This window comes from Talpa europaea, assembly GCF_964194135.1.
Source record: "Talpa europaea genome assembly, chromosome: 13".
In the NCBI taxonomy this organism is placed as follows: Eukaryota; Metazoa; Chordata; class Mammalia; order Eulipotyphla; family Talpidae; genus Talpa; species Talpa europaea.
The window spans coordinates 28,009,537-28,031,300 of NC_140080.1; the positions used below are offsets into that span (position 1 = coordinate 28,009,537).

At 44.4% G+C, this 21,764-nt stretch overlaps 1 protein-coding gene across 1 annotated transcript in view; it reads right to left on the reverse strand.

Annotated features, from left to right (window-relative positions):
- The window catches only part of FSTL4 (follistatin like 4), a gene marked incomplete at its 3' end in the record, with an annotated part of 381,026 nt that overhangs the window by 330,780 nt on the left and 28,482 nt on the right, over window positions 1–21,764 (reverse strand). Inside the window, exon 2 of the mRNA XM_084252509.1 lies at window positions 21,022–21,055. Coding sequence (XP_084108635.1) covers window positions 21,022–21,055 — 34 coding nt within the window. The remainder of the gene's footprint in view (window positions 1–21,021; window positions 21,056–21,764) is intronic.

Sequence of the window (21,764 nt, forward strand, 5' to 3'; positions counted from 1 at the left end):
GGTTTTTTGTGATTCCATATGAATTTCATCAATAATTGTTCTATTTCTTTGAAGAATGACACTGAAATTTTGATTGGAATAGCATTGAATCTGTATATTGCTTTTGGAAGGATGGCCATTTTAATAATGTTTATTCTTCCAATCCATGAGCAGGGGATGTCTCTCCATTTCTTTGTGTCTTCTTCTATTTCTTTTAACAGTGTTTTATAGTTTTCTTTGTATAGGTCCTTTACCTCTTTTGTTAGATTTATTCCCAAATATTTGATTTTTTTTGTTTCAATAACAAAAGGGATGGTCTTTTTGCTTTCTTCTTCTTCAGATTTATTGTTTGTGTATAGGAAGGCTACTGACTTTTGCGTGTTGATTTTGTATCCTGCCACTTTACTGAACTGATTGATGAGTTGAATTAGCTTTTCTGTGGAGTTTTTGGGGTTCTCTATGTATAATATAATATCGTCTGCAAATAGTGATAGTTTGACTTCTTCTTTTCCTATTTGGATTCCTTGGATGTCTTTCTCTTGTCTTATTGCCCTGGCTAGGACTTCCAGTATTATATTGAAAAGCAATGGTGAGAGTGGACATCCTTGTCTTGTTCCAGATCTTAATGGAATTGCTTTCAGCTTTTCACCATTGAGAATGATACTGGCTGTTGGCTTGTCATAGATGGCCTTTATGATGTTGAGGTATGTTCCTTGTATCCCAAGAATTTCAAGGGCTTTTATCATGAATGGGTGTTGCACTTTGTCGAAAGCTTTCTCAGCATCTATTGATATTATCATATGGTTTTTATATTTCTTTTTGTTGATGTGTTGGATAACGTTGATTGATTTTCGGATGTTAAACCATCCTTGTGCCCCTGGAATGAATCCAACTTGGTCGTGGTGAATTATCTTATGGATACATTGTTGGATTCTGATAGCTAAAATTTTATTGAGGATTTTTGCATCAGTGTTCATTAGGGAGATTGGCCTGTAGTTTTCCTTTTTTGTGTTGTCCTTGTTCGGTTTTGGTATTAGTGTAATGTTGGCTTCATAAAACGTGTTTGGTATTGTCCCTTCCTTCTCAATTTTTTGGAAGAGTTTGTGAAGGATAGGCACTAATTCGTCTCTGAATGTTTGGTAGAATTCATTTGTAAATCCATCAAGTCCTGGGCTTTTGTTTTTGGGGAGGTTTTTGATTACCATTTCAATTTCGCTAATTGTAATTGGTCTGTTTAGGTGTTCTATTTCTTCTTTATCTAGCTTTGGGTGATTGTAGAGTTGTAGGAATTTGTCCATCTCCTCTAGATTGTTGAACTTGTTTCCATATAACTGTTCATAGTAGTTACTGATTATTCTTTTGATTTCTGCTGTGTCCGTTGTGATTTCTCCTCTTTCATTGATGATCCTGTTTATTTGTGCTTTCTCCCTTTTTTCCTTTGTGAGCCTGGCTAGGGGTTTGTCTATTTTATTGATTTTTTCAAAGAACCAGCTCTTGGTTTCATTGATCTTTTGGATTGTTTTTTTAGTTTCAATTTCATTTATTTCTGCTTTGGTTTTTATTATTTCTTTTCTTCTACTGGTTTTGGGGTTTTTTTGTTGTTCTTTTTCTAGATCTTTGAGCTTCGAGATTAGGTTGTTTCTTTGCGTTCTTTCTTGTTTCTTGATGTGAGCTTCTATTGCTATATATTTTCCTCTTATTACTGCTTTTGCTGCATCCCATACATTTAGGATATTGGTGTCCTCCTTGTCGTTCAATTCAAAAAATTTTTTAATTTCTTCTTTGATCTCCTCATTAGTCCAATGGTCTTCCAGTAGTGTGGTTTTTAATCTCCATGAGGTAGGGAAGTTCCTTGCCTTCTTTTTATGGTTTATTTCTAGTTTGATGCCTTCATGGTCAGAAAAGATGGTTGATATGATTTCAATCTTGGTGTATCTGTTGATGTTTGTCTTGTGCCCCAGTATGTGATCGATCCTGGAGAATGATCCGTGTGCGCTTGAGAAAAATGTGTACTCCGTTTTTTTGGGGTTTAGTGTTCTATAGATGTCTGTTAAGCCCAATTGCTCTAGGTCCTTATTTAGAGCTTTAGTTTCTTTACTTATTTTTTGTCTTGTTGATCTATCCATTGTTGATAGTGGTGTGTTGAAGTCTCCCACTACGTATGTGTTTTCTCTGATGTCTGTTTTCAGAGAGGACAACAGTTGTCTGATATATTTTGGTGCTCCTTCGTTTGGTGAGTATATGTTAATGAGTGTTATTTCTTCTTGAAGTATTGTCCCCTTGATCATAATGTAGTGACCATTGGGGTCTCTTTTTATCTTTTTGAGTTTGAAATCTGTTTTATCTGATATAAGTATAGCTGTTCCTGCTTTCTTTTTTGGTCCATTTGCTTGTAGGATTGTTTTCCATCCTTTAACTTTGAGCCTATTTTTATCTTTTGTAGCTAAATGTGTTTCCTGGAGACAGCAAAAGGTTGGGTTTTGTTTCTTAATCCAGGCTGCAACTCTGTGTCTTTTTATTGAAGAGTTTAGTCCATTTACATTTAGAGTTATTATTGATATGTTAACATCTGTATTTGCCATTGTGTTTGTCTTTCCTTTGATTTTATTTATTTATTCTTTTAATAACTTTTTTTTTTGGCCTTCTTTCATTGTTATTCGTCCCTCTGAGGTTCTGGCTTTAGGACTCCTTGTAGTATTTTTTGGAGTGGGGGTTTAGTTGCAATGAAATTCCGAAGTTTCTGTTTGTCTGGGAAGGTCCATATTCTTTCTTCAAAGAGGAAGGAGAGCTTTGCGGGATAGAGTATTCTTGGTTGGCATCTGTTTTCTTGGAGTCTGTTGACTATGTCCCTCCACTCTCTCCTTGCCCGTAGTGTTTCTTCGGAGAAGTCTGATGTCAGCCTGATTGGTTTTCCTTTGAATGTTATCTGTTTCTTCCCTCTTGCCAGCTTCATTATTTTTTCCTTGTCCTGGATTCTTGGGAGCTTTACTATTATGTGTCTTGCTGTATTTTTCCTTTCGTCGTGGAAGTTTGGTGTTCTTCTTGCTTCTTGTATATCAATTTTCAGCTCCTTCTTCACATTTGGGAAGTTCTCTTCAATTATCTCTTTGAATATTTTCTCTGTTCCTACATCTCTCTCCTCTCCTTCTGGTATTCCTATAACTCTTATATTTCCTTTCCTCATGGAGTCAGATAGTTCCCGAAGTCTTTCTTCGTTCTTTTTCCTTCGTACTTCTCTTTCCTTTTCTGTTTTGGTTCTTTTTATTTCTGTGTCTTCAAGATTACTTATTCGTTCTTCCATTTCATCTATTCTGCTTTCATTGCTTTTCCCAGAATTCTTTAGTTCTTCCATTAATTCTTTGATCTCCTGCATTTCTTTTACTTCCCTCTTTAGGGACTCAATTTCTTTCTTCTGACCATTGTTTTCCCTCTCTAGGGACTCAATTGCGTTCTTCTGATCGTTGATTATTTTTCCCTTATCATTGTTTTCCTTTATGACTTCTGTTAGTTTTTTAATCACGGCAATTTTAAATTCTCTTTCTGGAAGGCTCAGAAATTCTTCCAAGTTATTGTCTTTGCAATCTGGGGGCTGGCTTTCTTTTTGTGGTGTGCTTTTTCTCTGGAGAGTTGCTAGGTTGCGTGTGGTTCTTCTCCTCCCTACTGTCTGTTTTCTAATTTGCCGTATGCGTTGGGACACTGTGTTGTTGGGACTGGCCGGCATCTTGGGTGGGCTTCTCTGTTCCCCTCTGGTTCTTCCAGGAGTCATCTGTCAGTTTCAAGCAGTCTTTACTGAAGAAAGGTCCCTGTTCTAAAATGCCGATGTAGGGACACACTCCCCTGTGCGCCTGGTCTGCCCCGGCGGTGGGTTCCTGCTCCCCTCTGGGCTTGGACTGCAGGCCAGAGGGGGTCTGGCGTGGGCGAACTTCCCCCGCTCACCTCTGGCTCCTGAGGAAGCCTTCTGCAGGTAGTCTTTACTGAAGAAATGTCCCTGTTCTAAAATGGTGATGTGGGACACACTCCCTGCGTGTCTGGTCTCAGGCACACTCTTCTGCGCACCTGGTCTGCCCCGGCTGTGGGTGCTCGCTCTCCCTGTGGGCTCAGACTACTTGTTCGGAAGGGGCCCGGTGTGGGCTAACTCCCCAGCTGGCCACTAGCTCCTTCAGGAGCCTCTGCTGGCTTCAAGTCGCTAGGTGGCGCCAGAGATCTCTCCTAGAGCCCTTGGGGAGCTGATTTTCCACCCCGTGGGACAGGGAGCAGAGCAGGGATGGTAGGGTACACCTCAACGGCTTTGGGGTGCTGTGTCTGCCTTGTGCCCCACCGTCGTGGGGAACCCACGCCCCTAATTTCGTGCCCCGGGTCTCAGTTCCAAAGCCCTCAGTTCCAGGACGCGGGCTGTAGCCCAGATCAGTGGCGCGGGAATGGCGCCTTTTGAATCCCGCTTCCCTGCCAGGGCGCCTTGTTCCTGCTCACTCAGGGAGGGCCTCCGCCGTTTCCCCGCAAGCCTATGTCGCAGGCGCGGGGACCTGGGCAGCTGCGATCCGGTCCGGCTCCGCGCCGCTTTCCACGCGCAAGCTTACCGGGCGGCCGGGGCTGTGTGCTGGTGCTGGTCTCCTCCTGGGGGGCGAGGCTCTCTTTAATGGAGCCTGGAGCTCGCCTCCGCGGTGGATCCTGCAGGGTTCGCCTCAGCTCCCGTTCACGGGGTGTGGTGGCTGCAATAGTTCCTTTCCACTCACAGTCCCGCTTGCTGCATCCGTTTTTCTTGTTGGGCGTTTTGGTTTGTTGTTTCCCTGGTCTCTGCCGGTCGGAGAGTGCCGCCTCTGTGGGCGGGGGAGGGGAGCAGGGTTCTGCGCTTCCCTCCCTTCTGGTCCTCTTTTATGGCCACTTTCTTCTTCGGGCAGTTTGCTGGAGTCGTCCGTTTATCTTCCGTGTCCCAGTTCTCACTGGGACCTGCCGCTTTTCCTCCCTATTAACTTTTTTTAATGGGAGATCTTACTCGCAGCGTCTCCTCGCCGCCATGTTGCTCCGCCCCTTACTCCAGCTCTCTTTTTTTGTATCTTATATTGAACATAGTTTTTCTTATGCTTTATCTATTAATTACAATATCTAAAGTTCTGTGTTGACTGGCTCTCACTTTGGTGTCTTTTTAAAATTTATCTATTTATTTATTTATTTTTGACAGTGAGCTCTTATTGTTTGGATGCAACCTTTCAAAATTATCTAAGGCTTGTGTTAAAGAAGGATTCCTCTGGAGAGGGTTTGTATTTACCCTCACACATGCCTGGCCCCACCAGCCAGGACAATTTTAAGCTAAAGTCTTGCTTAAGGTTTTCTGAGACCAGTCTGTTCATTAATTCAGCTGAAAACCCAGCACCTGGTTCCAGTTCTCATGTGAGATACTTGGACTCTCTCCCCAGCACCACAGTTCAAGTCAGACAATTTTCTTCACTCATCCCAGCCGGGATACAAGGCAGGCTCATTTCTATTTTCACTCTATCACTAGAGATGTAGACTGTTGGGGTCTCATCCTTAGGAGAGGGGGTTTCCAAATAAACGGATAGGTCCTAGGCTTGGCTCTGGTCCTCCTGTATCTCTTGAGGTCATAAAAATCGAAGCTCAAGGTCACCTGCATTGGACAAATAGCCTCTAAACAAAATCAACATCAGAGCCTGATTTTCAACTCTCACTGGGTTTTTGGCCTTTAAGAAAAATCTTCATCTTCTGCCTTCTCACTGATGTCACAAAAAGATGACTTAATTGCTTTCTTATCCATCTTTGAAATTGTTTCAAGTGAGTGAGCGAAGGTATTTAGTCTTCCTTAGAGTTAGAAATAAAAACCTGTACAAATCATGCTCAAGTTCTTACCTTTTTATTGCTCATTCTTCCTGAAATAGTGGGTAAATAGATTTACTTAGTTTTGATGAAAGGAAATAACTTGGTGCATGAAATCTGAGGCTTTTTAACCCAATTCATTTAAGCAAGTATTCACCGAAGACATCCTAGTTCCAACTACTATAGACCTACCTAGAATTAGAAAGCACGAGCCCAGTGCTGCCCCAGTGAGGGTTAATAATAGCTATCATGACGGGGACCACAGAGTGTGCTTGGAAGGGGTCGGTGCTTTCTACTATGCATTGGATCCATATAGCTGCTGAATGAGTTCAATAGAATTATCACCCCCATCTAGAGGCAAGTAATTCAGGCCACAGAACATTAAGTTACTTGCCCAAGTAATAAAGCTGATAAGTTGGATCATACTTGGAATGTCTGGCTACATAATTTTGAAGAGCCACACACACAAAGTAGAGAACATGAGAGCAGATGATGTGAAATCACACAAAGAATAAAAGGAGGAGAAAGTCCCTAGAAACAGCAACTGGAAATATGGAGAAGCTGACTTATAGGTAGAATGGACTCTGGGCTTCTTTGCACTCTGCAGTGATTTTCTTGCCCTCTTTGTTAGGTAGTGTGGCATGATGAGTGGTCGCCCCACACTCTAAGCCTGGCCCAGAGGGTGGCACAAGCTGCCCCTCTCCATGGGGGAGCCCATGGTCCCCACACAGACACTGTTAACCCTGCCCTCTCTCTGTTGCTAATGACGCTTTTCTAATAAATCTCCTGGGCTTCCTTTAAGTCCTTTCATAGGATAGCAGGTCACAAACTGGCAATCATCGCTCCTGAAGGCAAGGGGCAGGCATGAGAAAGCTGCGAGTGGCTGCCCCAGCTCCTGTAGAGGCCAGAGATGTTTGTCCGCCTCGTGCCTCTGCTAAGGACTGGTGAGGGAAAGCAAGAGTGGGAGGGAGGATAAATCATAAGGCAGTTTTTATAAAATGACTAATAAAGAAGTAATGAAAACCCAATAACTACCAATTATAGAGGCAAGAGAAATAACAAAAATAATAAAGCAGAAAGTGTACAAAGCAAACAATTAAGAACATTTTATTAAAATAATACTTGCTACTCGGCAGCATTAGTTCTTACCACACAAGGGCAGTGAGTGTTTATCATCTGAATTTTGCACATTAAGAAGATGACACAGTGGGACTTCTCAAGCTTCTCCAAGCTTAAGGACACCTCGGAGCCCTGATTCAAAGTTGACCGTGCTAACTCTCAGGCTGAGATGTCCTCTCTCATTAAATTCTAAATCAGCTCAGAGAGCACACTATATTTATTGTTTTTTATTATCATGTGACTGATTCTGGAGGAACCATGAAAATCTTTGCGATAAACAAACTGATTCTGAAAATACTTTAAAAGTCTCTTCGTTTTTTTTTAACCCAGTGGACCAAAATGTATAAATCAGGATTATTCAGGTCTATTGACTACTGTAAATGTATATTTAGATGTAACAAAATATCAGTGGGAAAGATCTTTGGAAAATAATTACTTTACAATATATGTGGAACATTTTTTAAATGCTTAAAGCGACTGACCCATTTTAAAGTCATAACTTACAGAAGGAGGCACAAATATTAATTACCAAACTGGAAACTCACTTGCAAACTTATAACCTGAAGTAAATGTTCACAGATCAGGACATAAATATCAGAAAATAAGATAGCTTAATGGAAGCTATCTTAAACTGCCTAAACTCAGCTTCATCAGAGGATCTCAAGGAGACTGGGTAGATAAGAGTTACTTCAAACTTCACACTAAATTCATCCCTATTTCCTGCTCCCCACACCACTACCAACATCTGACTCTGGCATGCTATCATTAATAATTCTCTGCATACAGAACAGGAGCTGATACTCAAATGCCCACAGAAGTCACTCAGGTTATTTAATGAATGTGATTATCCTGGGATTTCAACTTGTTCATATTTATTATTCTAAATTATATCTGACACTTGTTCTCAGTATCAAGGATGCATCAGAGAGTAGTGTGGACTGTGGCAAACTACAGAGGACAAGCATGGTTTTTAAGAGCATGGTTATTACTCCAGCCTGTTATTGCCATGATGTTATATGGACCCAGGATTAACAAAACATTGCACTTTCGAAGATCCACCAATTTGGATCTGTGTGCAAAATTTCTTTTTAAAAAAAATATCAGCAACTTATTCATATTAAAATATAAATCAAAAAAAAAAACCCTCATAAGTCAAATATCTGATCAGGTGAACTGACTGCTGAGAGGTCCCAAGGCTAGTGAGTAGCAGAAGTGGGACATGAGCTGGGCCGCAGCACTCTCTGTGGTGGGTTTATTTCCTTTGACCCACCACAGAGAGTGGGTTTATTTCCTTTGACCCACCACAGAGAGTGCTGTGGCCCAGCTCATGTCCCACCTCCACTACTCACTAGCCTTGGGACCGCTCAGCAGTCACTTCACCTGATCAGATATTTGACTTCATCTATGAAAATAAAGGTGACCCACATCTGAAGCAGCAGGCTGTGTGGGGGTGAGGGAGACTGTGGGACTGGAGAAAGAGGCAGGGGACGGGCGGTGCAGTGAGAGGTGTGGACCGGGGTGACAGCCACAACCAGCTCATGAAAACGGGGCTCGGCCATGGACGGCACACCCCCCACCAAATTCTGAGGGTCTCTGATCCATGGCACCAGTGTCCTAATGGATCTTGCCAGCAGCCTTGGACAAGCATGGAGCTAATAGATGTCAAACAGCATTTGCATTTCTGAGATGACTTCATCTGCTCCCTCTCCCAGAACTCTCCAAACCAAAACTTGAAATTTGGACAGATGGGTCAGCTCTGGACAGCTCCTCTTCCAGAAATCTCATAGGAAAGAAATGGTTATTTCATGATTTCCTGAACAGACAGACAGTGTTGAGCTTACGAAACAAAACCCCAGCACAACTACAACAGGAAATGCGGCTGCTCGGCCTTCTCAGCCTGGACCAGCATGTGATTCCTTAAGAGACATATGGAGAGGTTTGCCAGCCTTTGTCACTGAAGCAGCTTTCATCCATTCATTCAAAACACACTTCACGATGAATTATCTGGTTCATTAGAAATTCTGCACGCGGTCAGGGAGAGGTCTAGGTTTGGGAGTGCATTGGGAGGCTAGCATCGGAATCTGATTCGAGAATCACACCATGTCACCCACCCAAATTCCCTCTGGATAACGACAGCAGGGTCAGAATGAAATTCCTGGATTGGGTTTCAGTTCCAGGGACATCTGGAGCTATCAGAACATACTGCAGAACACTTTGTCTGGAAGCATCTGTATTTGGGGGTTACTCTAATGCAGCACCCGACACGGTGATGAATGATTTTCTGGTTCTCTCTGGCTCTATTTTAAACTGTCATCATTCTAAACCATGAAATATGTCAAGTGATAATTAAACCTCACCACAGACAGGTACTGTGAAAATGATTAACTTTTACCATTTCCCCCACACACACTTTGAATATTCTGAATCCCCAAGGTATGGGATCATTACATTGACAGATGAGAAAAGGTGTCTTTGCAATAAGTTATTTTTAAAAGAACCAAAACAGGACTTAAAACTTCATGCTTTCCCATTGGATTTAAATTTGAAAACTTCTGCCAAGACTCACATTAGAAAGGAAGCCAGGTAGGAGAAGCACAGAGCTGACCCTCACCGTCTCAATGAGCTGTGGCGCCTGGGATGAGCTCAGCCCTGCTGAGCACCAGCTCCCCCGTCACCAGACGCCAGGGACAATGTCCTCACTCTACCTCGTGCACAGGTTTCTTGAATGTATTCAATGCAGTGACAAATAAGAAAGTTCTGAGAGCAAAATCCACATTATCTAGGTTTAAGATGTTATTACTTTAAATTCTGTATAAAGGGGAGAGTGATATGCTAGCCGTCTTACAGACCTGCTGTCTTAAAAAAAAAAAAAACAAAAAAAAACCCAAACTCAACTCATTGTCTTTCCAGCTGAAGTTTCTAAGCCTGAGATTAGATCTGACCCTATCAGATAAACGTCTCCTCTTAACCACAGGACTCCCATTTTGCCTCCAAATAGGCAGTGACTCACACAAATGATAAAAATTCAAATGAAGCAGCCAAGCAGCTGGATGGGAATGCTGCTTCCAGCAAAAAGACACAGCAAATAACTGCTAAAATTAGTAAAACAAACAGACTGAAATGTATTTTTACTCCCACAACTCATTTTCCAGGCCTGTGATTTTGCCTTTAAGGCCCATTTCTTTTGAACGTCGAGGTCTGTGTTTCTCTGACAGCCGCAGACCCGTGGGGTCCCACCACCTCCAACCTGCAGGCACCTCCACTGCAGAGCGAGTCTGTGTGTGACTATGAACATTTCAATCAGAATCGTGCCAGCACTGCTGAATTTCCATAAAGAATGTGCTTCCCTGAATGACCTCGGTTAAGCCCACTTTAATTCTTTGATCAATTTCCTATCAAGTTCAAAGAGCCCCCTTCCCCATATTTTTTCTATTTATAAAACAAGATTGCAATGCTTCGTGTCAGAGGGTGTTTATGAGGAATGTATGAGACTGAACGTGAAAATGTTTCCATTAAGACTCCTCCAATCTAAGAATTTATATTGAGGCCAGAAAATAAGTCTTTGCGCCTAAATTCGTGTAGAGACAAACAGGTAACTGCTTATTAAAAACGGATCTTCAACAACCATTCTGGTTCTACATAAGGCCCGAGTCCCCCCGCTCCTTTATCCCCCATCGCCTCTGGAATGTCCTCGCCTCCACAGAACCCCCTAGTGGGAGCAGCCAGCAGCACGGTGAGGCCCTGCCATGTGCTGTCGAAGCAGATATCCAAGATCTACTAAGACCTGCTGCTCACTTAGGAAAAAAAATGGAAAGTAAAGTTTCTAAGAAGTTTCATTAAAGTAACTAGTGAAATCACCACCAGGAGGGGATTTGTGCAGAGGAGGAGACCAGTCAAAGGAGGCAGCTGTGATGTTTTTAAAAAGTACCTTGCATGTGTCATCAGGGATCTGGGTTCCAATCTACACTCCCTTCTAAGCATCTATGACCTCGGATAGTAATATGAGAACATCATCTCTTCGCCTCGGCTTCCTTCTCAGAAGATGGAAGAGATGCCCTCTCCTGAAATGCTAGGTGAAGGCTTGCTGCAGTCTGGTTTGCCTTTGAAGCACTCAAAACCCGGAGATGGGGGGGGGGGGAGGGAGGGAGTGGGGTAGACACCCAGGTGTGAAATAATTAAGTAAATGTCAATATACTTCGCAGTCTTGTCTTTTAAACCCTTCCTATATCTGTGTGCTTCATCCTGACACACTCCCAGTTGTCAGTAGGGGCTAACCTTCCTCCCACCCTCAGTTCCTGACATTCTGATGGCAGGGACACAGTCTGTGTTACTCTCCCTAAACCCAGAAGCCCCCGATCTCATCACTGTTTCAAGAGGGGACATGTGGCCCAAACACATCCTACCCAAGTAGATTTAAGCATGTCTGCAGGGAACACCAGACCAGAGGCTCCGTCTTCCACTGCACTTAGAGAGGTGACTGAGGCAGGGGAGGCTGGCACTCACGTGAAGGGGAGTCATCTGTGAAGAGTGTCATGAAGAGCAAAACCAGGTCTGAAGTGTGCCTGAAACAGCACCCCCACCTCCGCACCCACTGCCCAACCACTCAGTCACAAAAGCCAATCAATTCCTTTTTGTTTGAGGTTAGCTAGAGAGGGTTTTGTTATTTGCAATAAAAGGAGCCCTCTGACAATATCACCATCCTTTGGAGAAAAGAACCTGCAACTTCACCTCCATCAGAACATTCTGAGAGTTGTACTTCCAGGTCCTCAGGTGCACTTCTCATGTGCAAATGCCTTCACATGCTTGTCAGCCCACCTGTGAGGTGCCTGCCCATGGGGCAGACGCTCCGGGTGGCCTGTCCATCTGAAGGATGCCTGTACACCTCAACCACGCATCCTCATTGGCATGGCTGCACCATAAAGGCAGGGACTGTGCCTGGCCACCATCTTCATCAAGGAACATCCAATCCACCCAAAGAAACTCCCATTAGCACCAAATAAACCTCCAACAGACCCTAAGAGTGGGAGCTAGTTCTCCTTTACAGGTAGCAATTGACAAACTAGGTGTCAGTCTGTCAGTCGTTGCTTTAGAAGCACGACAGGGATGAGAGTGCAGCCAAAGGGCTGAGAAGTCCCCACATCAACCTCCAGGGTGGGTGGGGCCTAGGTGCCAGGTAATCCATGTACCATTTGACCCCGCAGACTATGCTCAGACTCAGTAAGACTTTCCCTGTTGGCCACACCATGTCCCCGGGGCTGGGGTCACTGCCTACAAGCCAGTGTCGTATGTCCTGTGATTTCCTGGAGAGCAAAAGCATAAGGGATACTCATCTTACCTCACGCAACGTGGACCCTAAAACATATTTTGCAAAATGAAATTCCAAGAGTTTCTTGGAAGCCTTTGGTGGCCCTGAGAACTACCAAACCAAAATAGGGGTGTGCAGAGGACACCCCTATCAGGGGTTGTAATGCGGGGATCTCGGGCCCTGGCTGCCGATCTACAGGGCCCCTCCAGGAAGCCGGGGCTCAGGCAGCAAGTCTGTGTGCATCAGAGGATTCACAGGAACCATGCCCACAGCCCCGCCACAGGGAGAGACAGGTCACCAGCGCTGCAGTGGTGGTAGATGGGGTGGCTCAGAAAAGTGAGCGCCCCGGGCCTCCAACATTCAGATAAGATGCCTCCTCTTGCAGATGACTTCCAGCTTTGGCTCTGCTCCCATCGGCGCTGACAGAGTAAAGATTTTCTAAGAGACAACATAATCTGAATATAAGGCAGGTTATTTCCAAAAATAGTTTTTAAAAAGGTGAACTCTTTCTGGTGATCAGAAAAGAATTAGAACATAATGGTCAGTTGGATTCTGTACCTCATTTCCTAATGAAGAAAGATTGCTGAGCAGCAATGAGACAAAAGAGACAGAAACAAATGATTTTTAAGTCACAGATAATTAACCCCAGAGGCTCGCTGATGCCGCAGGAATATGCCTGGGGTAAACGGCTTAATGAGTTTGAAAAGGGCTTCAGTGTTTATAAGAAGATAGTTTCAAGGATTCCTGAAAAGCAGAAAGCTCCATCCGGCCTGGGGTCCAAGCAAGGAGTAAAGGTAAGAAGCATTACCCTTAAATGTTAGGCTCTCAGGAAGGAGAGGCAGGCACGGGCCCTCAGCAGCAACATGGGGTGCTGTCACCTCCCGAGCAGGCTCTGCGGGTACCTGACGTACTGCAGGGCAATGCTGATGCTTGATGGGCTCCCCTGACAAACTGGCAGCTTCTCATACCTTCTGTAGACTTCTGGAGACCCTGACTCTCCCCATGAATTCCAGATAGGGGCCTATGCCTAAAATGTGCACTGGCAACTCCCACTCAGACCCATGCACATGCATAAAGTACTGCCTGGGACCAGCTGACCCCGCCAAGATGTTAAGAGTTTGTCTGTCATGACCACAGAGACTTAACGCACTTGCATGAACACATCTGAAGTCCTCATCCAGACAGCCCCCTCCACTAACGTTGTCAGAAAGAACAGAATAGCTGCCCGAGGAGGGTCACTGGGCAGAGCGAGCCTCCCAAGGGCACCGTGGGAAGAGTAAGCAGAAAGGTGGCAGTATTCTGGGCTTTGGGGCCCACGGCCTGGCATCCCTTGTACTTGCAGTTTCACCTCATGGAAGTAGAGAGGTGGCATCAAGCCAGGTCAGCCCTGGGGTGTGGACTGTCGGTGCTCACTGTGTCAGGGGCAGGGTCCCAGGAGGAAGGGCCCCGATTCCTGCTCCAGCCCTGTTCATGAGAGTTGCCCAGAGCACAGCACAACCACCAGGTGAGTGGGCTGTGTACCCAGGTGAGGCGTCACCACCCACAGTTCGAACAGCAGCACAGGGCTCCAGCCATCAGCTCGCACTGGACATAGCCAGTGATTGGAGAGGAGCAGTCCAATCACCAATCAAGCCAGCCTAAGGACAGGACGGACAGTCACTTCCCCAGAGCCTGGGGGATCTGCCACCAAGGAAGATTCCCAGGTTCCCTCAAGCTGTCTCAGCGCACCGCTGCTCTAAGAGCCAGCTCAGGCATAGAGAGTTTCCTTGGAGAACTCAGGGTGATCCACAGCCTGAGAGTCCTGCAGCTAATACTATGCTTGGTCCTTGAAGATGGCCTTGTCTTCATTTCCTGAACTTTATTATGATGCAGAATTGAAAAGACATATGAAGGGTCAGTACTTGTGATGCTCAAGGACAATTTCTGACCCTGGTGTCCAGAAAACCCCTCACTGGGGAGAAACGTTTTAAGTGTCTAGAAGATAACCACTTCTACGGGGAAGAGAATTTCTCCAGAAAGGCAGAGACAGACAGAGGGAAGAGACAGGGGTGGGTGAAGATTAAGGTGGTCCTGTAACAGGGTGGTCCCCAGGAAAGGGGGAGGTTCCAGGTTTCCTGCCCCACCAAAAAGGAGAGTGGAGCTGAGCAGGGAGGGAAGACACTGCAGAGGAGACTGAGGAAGGAAGGAAGCAGGATGGAACCAGAAGGAGCCCTGGAGGAGGCACATGGAGCAGAGAGACATGTGAAGAAACTGTGCTTGCCTTTTGGTTGTGGACTGGTTGAAACAGATGTGGGTGAGAGACCCGTGGGGAGGAGACTTTGGCGTTTTTTGTCTTGATTTTGATTTTCCTCCTTTTCTCCCAGACTTGTCCGGTTGTTTCTGACCCCTTTTTGTGGGTCCCCACTAGAAGAGACTTTAGACCTGTGGCAGGCTTTCGGGCCTTGCTCTGGGCCAATCCCACTTGGGTGGACTTTCACCTATGAGGAGACGGGTAACTTTGGGTGCTTGATTTAGAAACTATATTTTTTGCCTTTCCTGTGTTGTTTACTAATTGTATTAAAGTTCCTTTTCATTAAAGTCTCATATGTTTTGTGTTGATGCGGCAGATAGCAGAACCTATTTAGGGCAGGCAGGTTTACAGGGTCTGGGGTGCCCCTCTCCCTGCCCTGTAACAGTTCTTCATTGGGAAAAGGCAGCAGCTACAGGAGGCAAGGTCCTATGTGCATCTGCTTCGAGCCAGGGAAAGCCTGGGTTACCTGAGATACTCCTGTGTCTAAAGCCAAACCTACAGATGCACCGTGAGAAGGGCTGTAATTGGCTTTACTAACCTCACTGGGTGCTGATCACATTGCCCATACAGTGCCACACCCCGTCCCTCCCACACCATCCCACGAGGTTGTCACAGATGGCAAGCTGCCGGCATCCACTGAGTGTATCTGCCCAGCTCTGAGGGTCAAACCTGTCCCCAAGCCGATGTTTGGGTGAGGGTGATTTGGCAAACCTCAAGGGAGGCCAGGTGACCTGGCCTGGACAATGCCAGCAGTCCCTGCCTTCCCTGCCACAGTGGCAGGTCTGGGGCTGAGTCATGGCACAGGCCCAGGGAATCAGAGTCCCTGCTGGACTCCACAGGTATCATTCTGGGAGAAAGTAGGGTCCCCCTTGGGGAGGGGAGCAGTGAGCAGTCTAAGCCCTAGTTGCCGCAGCCATCCTATCCTGCAAAGCCGCATGGAAGAAGGCAACTCGCTGGGAGGAGGAGGAGATGGGGAGCATGAGGACCCCTGTGTCAGCTACTCTTGGAGCCAGGGCCTCCTCAGGGTCTGCAGCTTTATGAGCCTTGCGGGTTGCAGCCAGTACAAGCTGAGTTCCTGCAACTCGGACTTGGGACTAATGGTTCGTATGATTACTATCTCCACTTTATGGGGCTGGAGTCACTGACCTGAAGTCACTGCTTGCCGACCAGCCATGGTTGATGCTGGCCAAGCAATCACTGTATTCAGCCAGAACATCCCAAGAGCTCTGCCATCCATGTCCCACCCAACCTGGAGCCACCAGGTACAGTGCTGTTTCCTGGAAGCTAAAAAAGGGGCAGCACTACCCAGAAAGAGCCAATGTCACTTCCAACTTTCTGGAATCCAGCGACTTGTAGGAAAGAATTAGCAAGTCCCATTACAGATCAGTGAGGGAAGGGTGGGTGGGGAAGGGAACTCCAGCTTCTTCCCCAGATGGCAATCCCCCTAGAATTAAAAAGGATCCACCGCCCCAGGCACTGTCAAATCTGGATGACTTCTTTTTAAGTCCCCCACATCTGCAGCCATTAAAGAAGTTATCTCAAAAGAACCTAGGAGTTTATTAATCTGTTTCATCCAAGAGAGTCAGCCACTTCACATTATACCAAGATAGATTATGCAGGCGACTGAGAAATCCAGAAAACATCTGCTAAACAAAATCAAAATTAATGGTAAACAGAATGCAATTCTTGATGGCTGAAGTTCACCCAGATGCAGAGATCTATAAAGGGGCTATTAGAGGCAGCTGCCAATTAGGGACTAATTCCAAGGGTTTTCAGCAAGTGAGGTTCTGGCTGTACACTCAGGACTGCCAGGTCACATTTATTTAAGACACTTGTATTGCTAAGGCGTCATAGCTCCCCTGGCTATTGTGTGATTGCCCCTCTCTTCTTTCTGTTTCCCTGAAGGCAGCAGTGTCCCTCCTCCTCACCAAACCAGGCTGTTCTGGACAGGAACATGTGAGGGAGCCATCCCAGGGAGGGCAGGTAATGCAATGTGACATGGGTGCCCACCCCCAGACTCACAGCCCCTAATCACAGCACAATCACAGACATCTGGACTAGACCACTGATCACCCCAGGACCTTAAGAGATGGCTGTCAAGGGCTGAATTATCCTGGCCACTTGCTCAGCTCACTCAAGCATTCTCTCGTGGCTATAATTCAATGTGATTGGATCAGTTAGAGAAAAGTACTGGTTTGAGTAGATGAATTCTGGCAGTCCCAATCACCACCAGCCCTCGGAGTGGACACAAGAGTGTCTTGGAGCAGTGAGGTTGGCACCTTTTGCTGCAGCTTTGAAATTAAATTGCAGTTGTCTGGAGGGAGGTGCAGAAACACCTGCATTAGAAAGCAGATGATGACGAAGCTACGGCTGCTTCTCTGCACAGTTAGTGCAGGTGTGTCAGGGTCACGAGGATGACACAGGACTGCCTGGGGCAGGGGGGTGCGGAAGGAGGAAGGCAGGTGCCATTCCAGAAAGACCTGCTACCAGTCTTGTAGTCCTGTCACAATCCATGATACTATGATGCCTCCAGGTTCCCCTGAGAGTTCTTACCACAAATCTACCCTGGACTCAAAGCTCCCCTAGGAAGTGTTCTTCTCAGCTCTCTGGGCTTGGCAGTGGACAGGTAGGTACAAAAGCTCTTGGATGATGATGCAAGACCAGCTCACTTAAGTCATTTCCCTCCATGAGAGACAGGGGATGTGCATCAAAGGGACCCTGATCCACAGTGAGTCTTCATTCCTACTAAAATTAGCATGGAAAGGGAGGTGGTACCTGCACTGCTCAAGTCATGGGTTACTGAGGGTCAAAGGATTTAAAGAAAAGTTCTATGAAAACTTCTTAACAACTGAGGAGTTGTATCATCATTACTACCTCCCATTCTCCTTCATGTACCACCTCGGAAGCCCTGGTGCTAGGCCCGTCTTCCTTCTGGGCACTGAGGAAGTAGTTCTTCCTCCTGAGCACTCTAGAGCAGGATTTGGAAAGGATTACTCTGTTTCATCCAAGAGAGTCAGCCACTTCACATTATACCAAGATAGATTTGGAAAGGATATTACATGGAATTCTAGCTCTGAGATGATTAAAAGACACACATGCAATTTAGATGCCACAGGAAACAACGTTTGGAAATGCTGTTTATTACACCTGCATTGAGAGTCCCATTTACCTTCTTAAAGAACCTGAGAGGTTCTTCAGCAAAAATAACAACAAAAAAATTACTCAATATTGAACCTAGCATTTGCCAGGTGTATTAATTTCCCAAGTATGATGTAACAAAGTTCCATAAGTTGGTGCTTTAAAACAAGAGAATTTATTTTCTCACAACTCGGGAAGCTAACAGTCAGAAATCAAGATGTTACAGAGCCGTGCTTCCTCTGAAAGCTTTAGGAAAAGATCCTTCCCTGCTTCTTTTTAGTTCCTACCATCAAACCTTGGTTTATAGATTCACCTGCACCATCACCATACAGTTTCCCTGTGGTTCTGTGCCCACACATTGGATTAGGGCCCTTCCTAATCTACAATGATTCCATCTACCTACTTCCAAAATACGTCAAGCCCACAGGTTCTGGGCTGATGTTTCATCATAACTTTCTCTTTTTTTTCCGGGAGATGATTTAATTCATAAAACCAAGTTTATTTAAATATAGAACATTTTCATCAATGCACCAGTTAGGAATATTGGAAGGGTATCCATCGAATACTTCTTCAAAAGTACCTTGCTAGAATCAAAGGACTCAGTGCCTCACTTGCGTATATCACTAGGACAGGATCACAGTGAAAAGACCACACACGGTTGCACTTAATTCAACAAACAACTGTTGAGCAACTACAGAGTCCTTGAATGATCAGAGAGTGAATGGGGGTCAGGTCTTCCTCTCAGGAAATGAATAACCAGCAGGAGCCCTGAACACTCATATAAAGTAAACAAAACACTAAACAGTAAACTCAATACTTCAAGGAAGAGAGTTGAAAGGGAAGAGGGACAAAGAATATGCGGGTTTCAGGATGAATTTGAGAAAGGCCAGAGGCAACAGAGCTGTCTCACAATCTGGGGAGCACGTCACAACTTTATCTAAGGCTGGGAGGAGCACACAGGGAAGTAAAGAAGGGAGCAGGTACACACATGCCTTCACATCAGCCTAACCATCTCCAGTCCCACTGTGATTGTTGCCTGGACTCTATTTGCACGGCTAACATGTGCTCCCCTCGCTCCTCACTTCACAGACTTGGACAAGAGTTTCCATGAGTCAGGTAGTATGAATTTACACTGCTCGTCCATTTGTAGCACAGAGGCCTGGATGGAGCTGATAGTACTAAACAAACAAGTGTAGTGTTACAACAAAACAAAAACCTAAACTTATCTTAGATTTTGTGATACGGAGGTAACCTCTCCATTTGCAGACCCTCCAGACTTCTTCAGAAACTCCTGGGCTAGTAAACTGGGCAGAAAAAATTCACAGTAGTACTTATTTGTTCTTCTTTCAATTCCATGTCAAGGAAAAGCTAAGAAATCAACCTTCAGTGTTTGTTGCTAGATAATAATATTTTTTTGTAGGAATAACAATCTATTGAAATATTCACAGTATTTTATTCACATAGTGTCCTGGGAAAGATTAAAGACACCACTACCCAAGCCAATTCTCAGACTTGAAAAGACATGTTGCCAATCTGTAAGGCCCCACTCTTCCTGCCTGGCTTCCTGCTATGCCAGGTGATGAGCATTGACATTAAGGCACTGGGCGACTTCAGGAACTTGCAAATACTCAACTTTGACAGAAACAAGCAAGAAAGACAGCAGTTCACAATAGGACAAAAAAGGTTTAAGTGATGTCAGGATAAATTTGCTAGTACAAACACAAAGCATATGCTCCTAGTCAACCAGCTGTGAAGGCTGATGCTTCCAGTGTGGAGGTGGTTATAGGTAAATAGTCTCCAGCCTTGACCATGTCTTTGCTCATCCTTGGACACTTTCAATCTTCTGAGTGTTTGTAACCTTAGGTACTATCAGCACTTTTTATGCCTTAGAGCAAAAATATACAGGGCTTTCTCATACTTCATCCTTACTGATTAGAGACCCTTTTGATACTAGGACAGTAAGATTCCAGAGTGGATACATTTGTATGTGATTCCATAATGCAAATGAATTCCAAGCACTCACACTTAGGGATACTGACATGAACAGAACAGTATTCAAAGCAAAATGTCATGCCAACATCTCTCCTTAAGGCTTTTTCTCCAGTTTACAGTCTTCATACTCACTGTGAACACAACTTTCAATAAGAAACATGACTTCCCTATCTCATTTACTTTTATCCAATATCATTTGGGTTGGATATCCAAACAATGTGTATGACCTTGCAGGTGCAATTTGAAAGACACCGAGTCTAAAATCAGAGACAATGGACAAGGAAGCCACAAAGCTCATATCCTAGGTCAGAATACCCAAATCCTTGTGTCCTGGATTACAGCACCATGGAGAGCAGCAAGTAACCAGGCTGTCACCATTACATTAAAACAAAGTCTGGGGAGTTTAGACCCCCAAGCTCTAGAAACATGCTTTGATAACACAGATATTCCATGTCTTTGTTGTTGTACAGTTACTAAAATAGTAAATATCAGTTACTAAAATAGTAACTGATATGGAGGCAAAAAAAATATGTCAGATTTAGGTGTCAATATGAAATTCGCTTACTTTTTCAGACTGCCATTCTTTTTAGAGACAGTGTCACAGAGAAAGGTGTGGTTAAGGATAAAACCAAAGGCCAGTTTTTTATAAAAAAGCTCACTTTTGTTTCTGACTTCATCCTCCCACCCGTTCAATAAATGAGTGATTGGTGATGATTCCATAAATCACACAAAAGACACTCTAATCAGAGACGAGGTATTGCTTTAAGTGAATAACGGAAACCTCAATTTCCAGGAAAAGATCTCAGCAATTACCACCCCTATACACTTACCTCAGAGACCAGAAAACAAATGTGCTAGAGGAACTCTGGCAAGGAAAATAGAACATCATGGAATTGTTTTCAAAAGGGATATTAATTGATTATTTCTATTTCAGCTTAGCTACAGCTGTAAAAATCTAATCAGAAATATTTTTCACAGTGGCATCTCTTCCCAGATATTAAAATACCTCAAACCACAAAACCATTTTTTGTTGTTGATATTGTTGTTGCTAGATGAAACTAAATAATTACTTCAAGCCACTCAAAAAATGAGGTTTCGAGAGAGAGACTATAAACATGATTACGAATGAGCCAGTTCCCCAAACCCCACCTCTGATACTTGAAGGTAGAAGACATAATTCTCACAAGCAAATCTGGCCTTCAGTTCTGGCAGTCCCTAGAGGGAAGTGCCAAACAGTCAGCACCCAGAAAGGCCACATGAAATTTCAAAGAACAGACTGCCCACAGTCTGAAATTCATCTTGGCTTCAGCTAACAACTTCCAAAATGTCACCACTGAGAATGAAATGAGTATGAATGTATTTCCCCTACCTTCTCTTCTTGAGACTTCAAAGCTTCTGGATTCCTGCAAGAAAAAAAGACTTTGTGTTTTTGAAGAATAATTGGTATGTAGTGATACTTGCAAATATCTCACTTCTTGTTAGTCACATATTCACAAAAAGTGAACAACTAAGTGAGAACATGACATTGAGCAATGTTGGGTCTACTAAACTCTACATACACACACACACACAGCACATTAAAGATGTAAACAACTTATTGTTTGGGGAGCTTATGGAAACTATATATTTTTAATTATGTAGTTTTAAGTAAGTGGAGCCAAGTATCATAGTCTTCTTTAATGTGGAATCTGGTGAGGCCCTACATTAAGGGAGACTTTGTTCCTTTAAGAGCCCCCCCCACTTCCTGCCAATGGGACTGCTGGTACATGGAAGCCCTGGGGAAATCATAAGTAGACAGAGTCAGAAATATCTAAGTAGCAGCTGGTTTTTCATGGTGGGTCACCACCATGATCCCCTGATGGACTCGCTCACCTCAGTAGTTTCCAAAAGTGGGATCTTATGCACAGTTTGAATAGCCAGTCTATGCCACTGGAATAGACTAAGCCCTTGTTTTTTCTCAACTCAATCTTATTTCCTGTGCAGAACAATAAGCTGGGCAGTGAGCAAAATGCTTCAGAAGGTACTTAGGTAAAGAGTCCCCAAAGTGCAGACATTCACAGCTTAATAGGAAAGCTCAGAACAAACACAAATTACTAAGAAATAAAGGGGTGG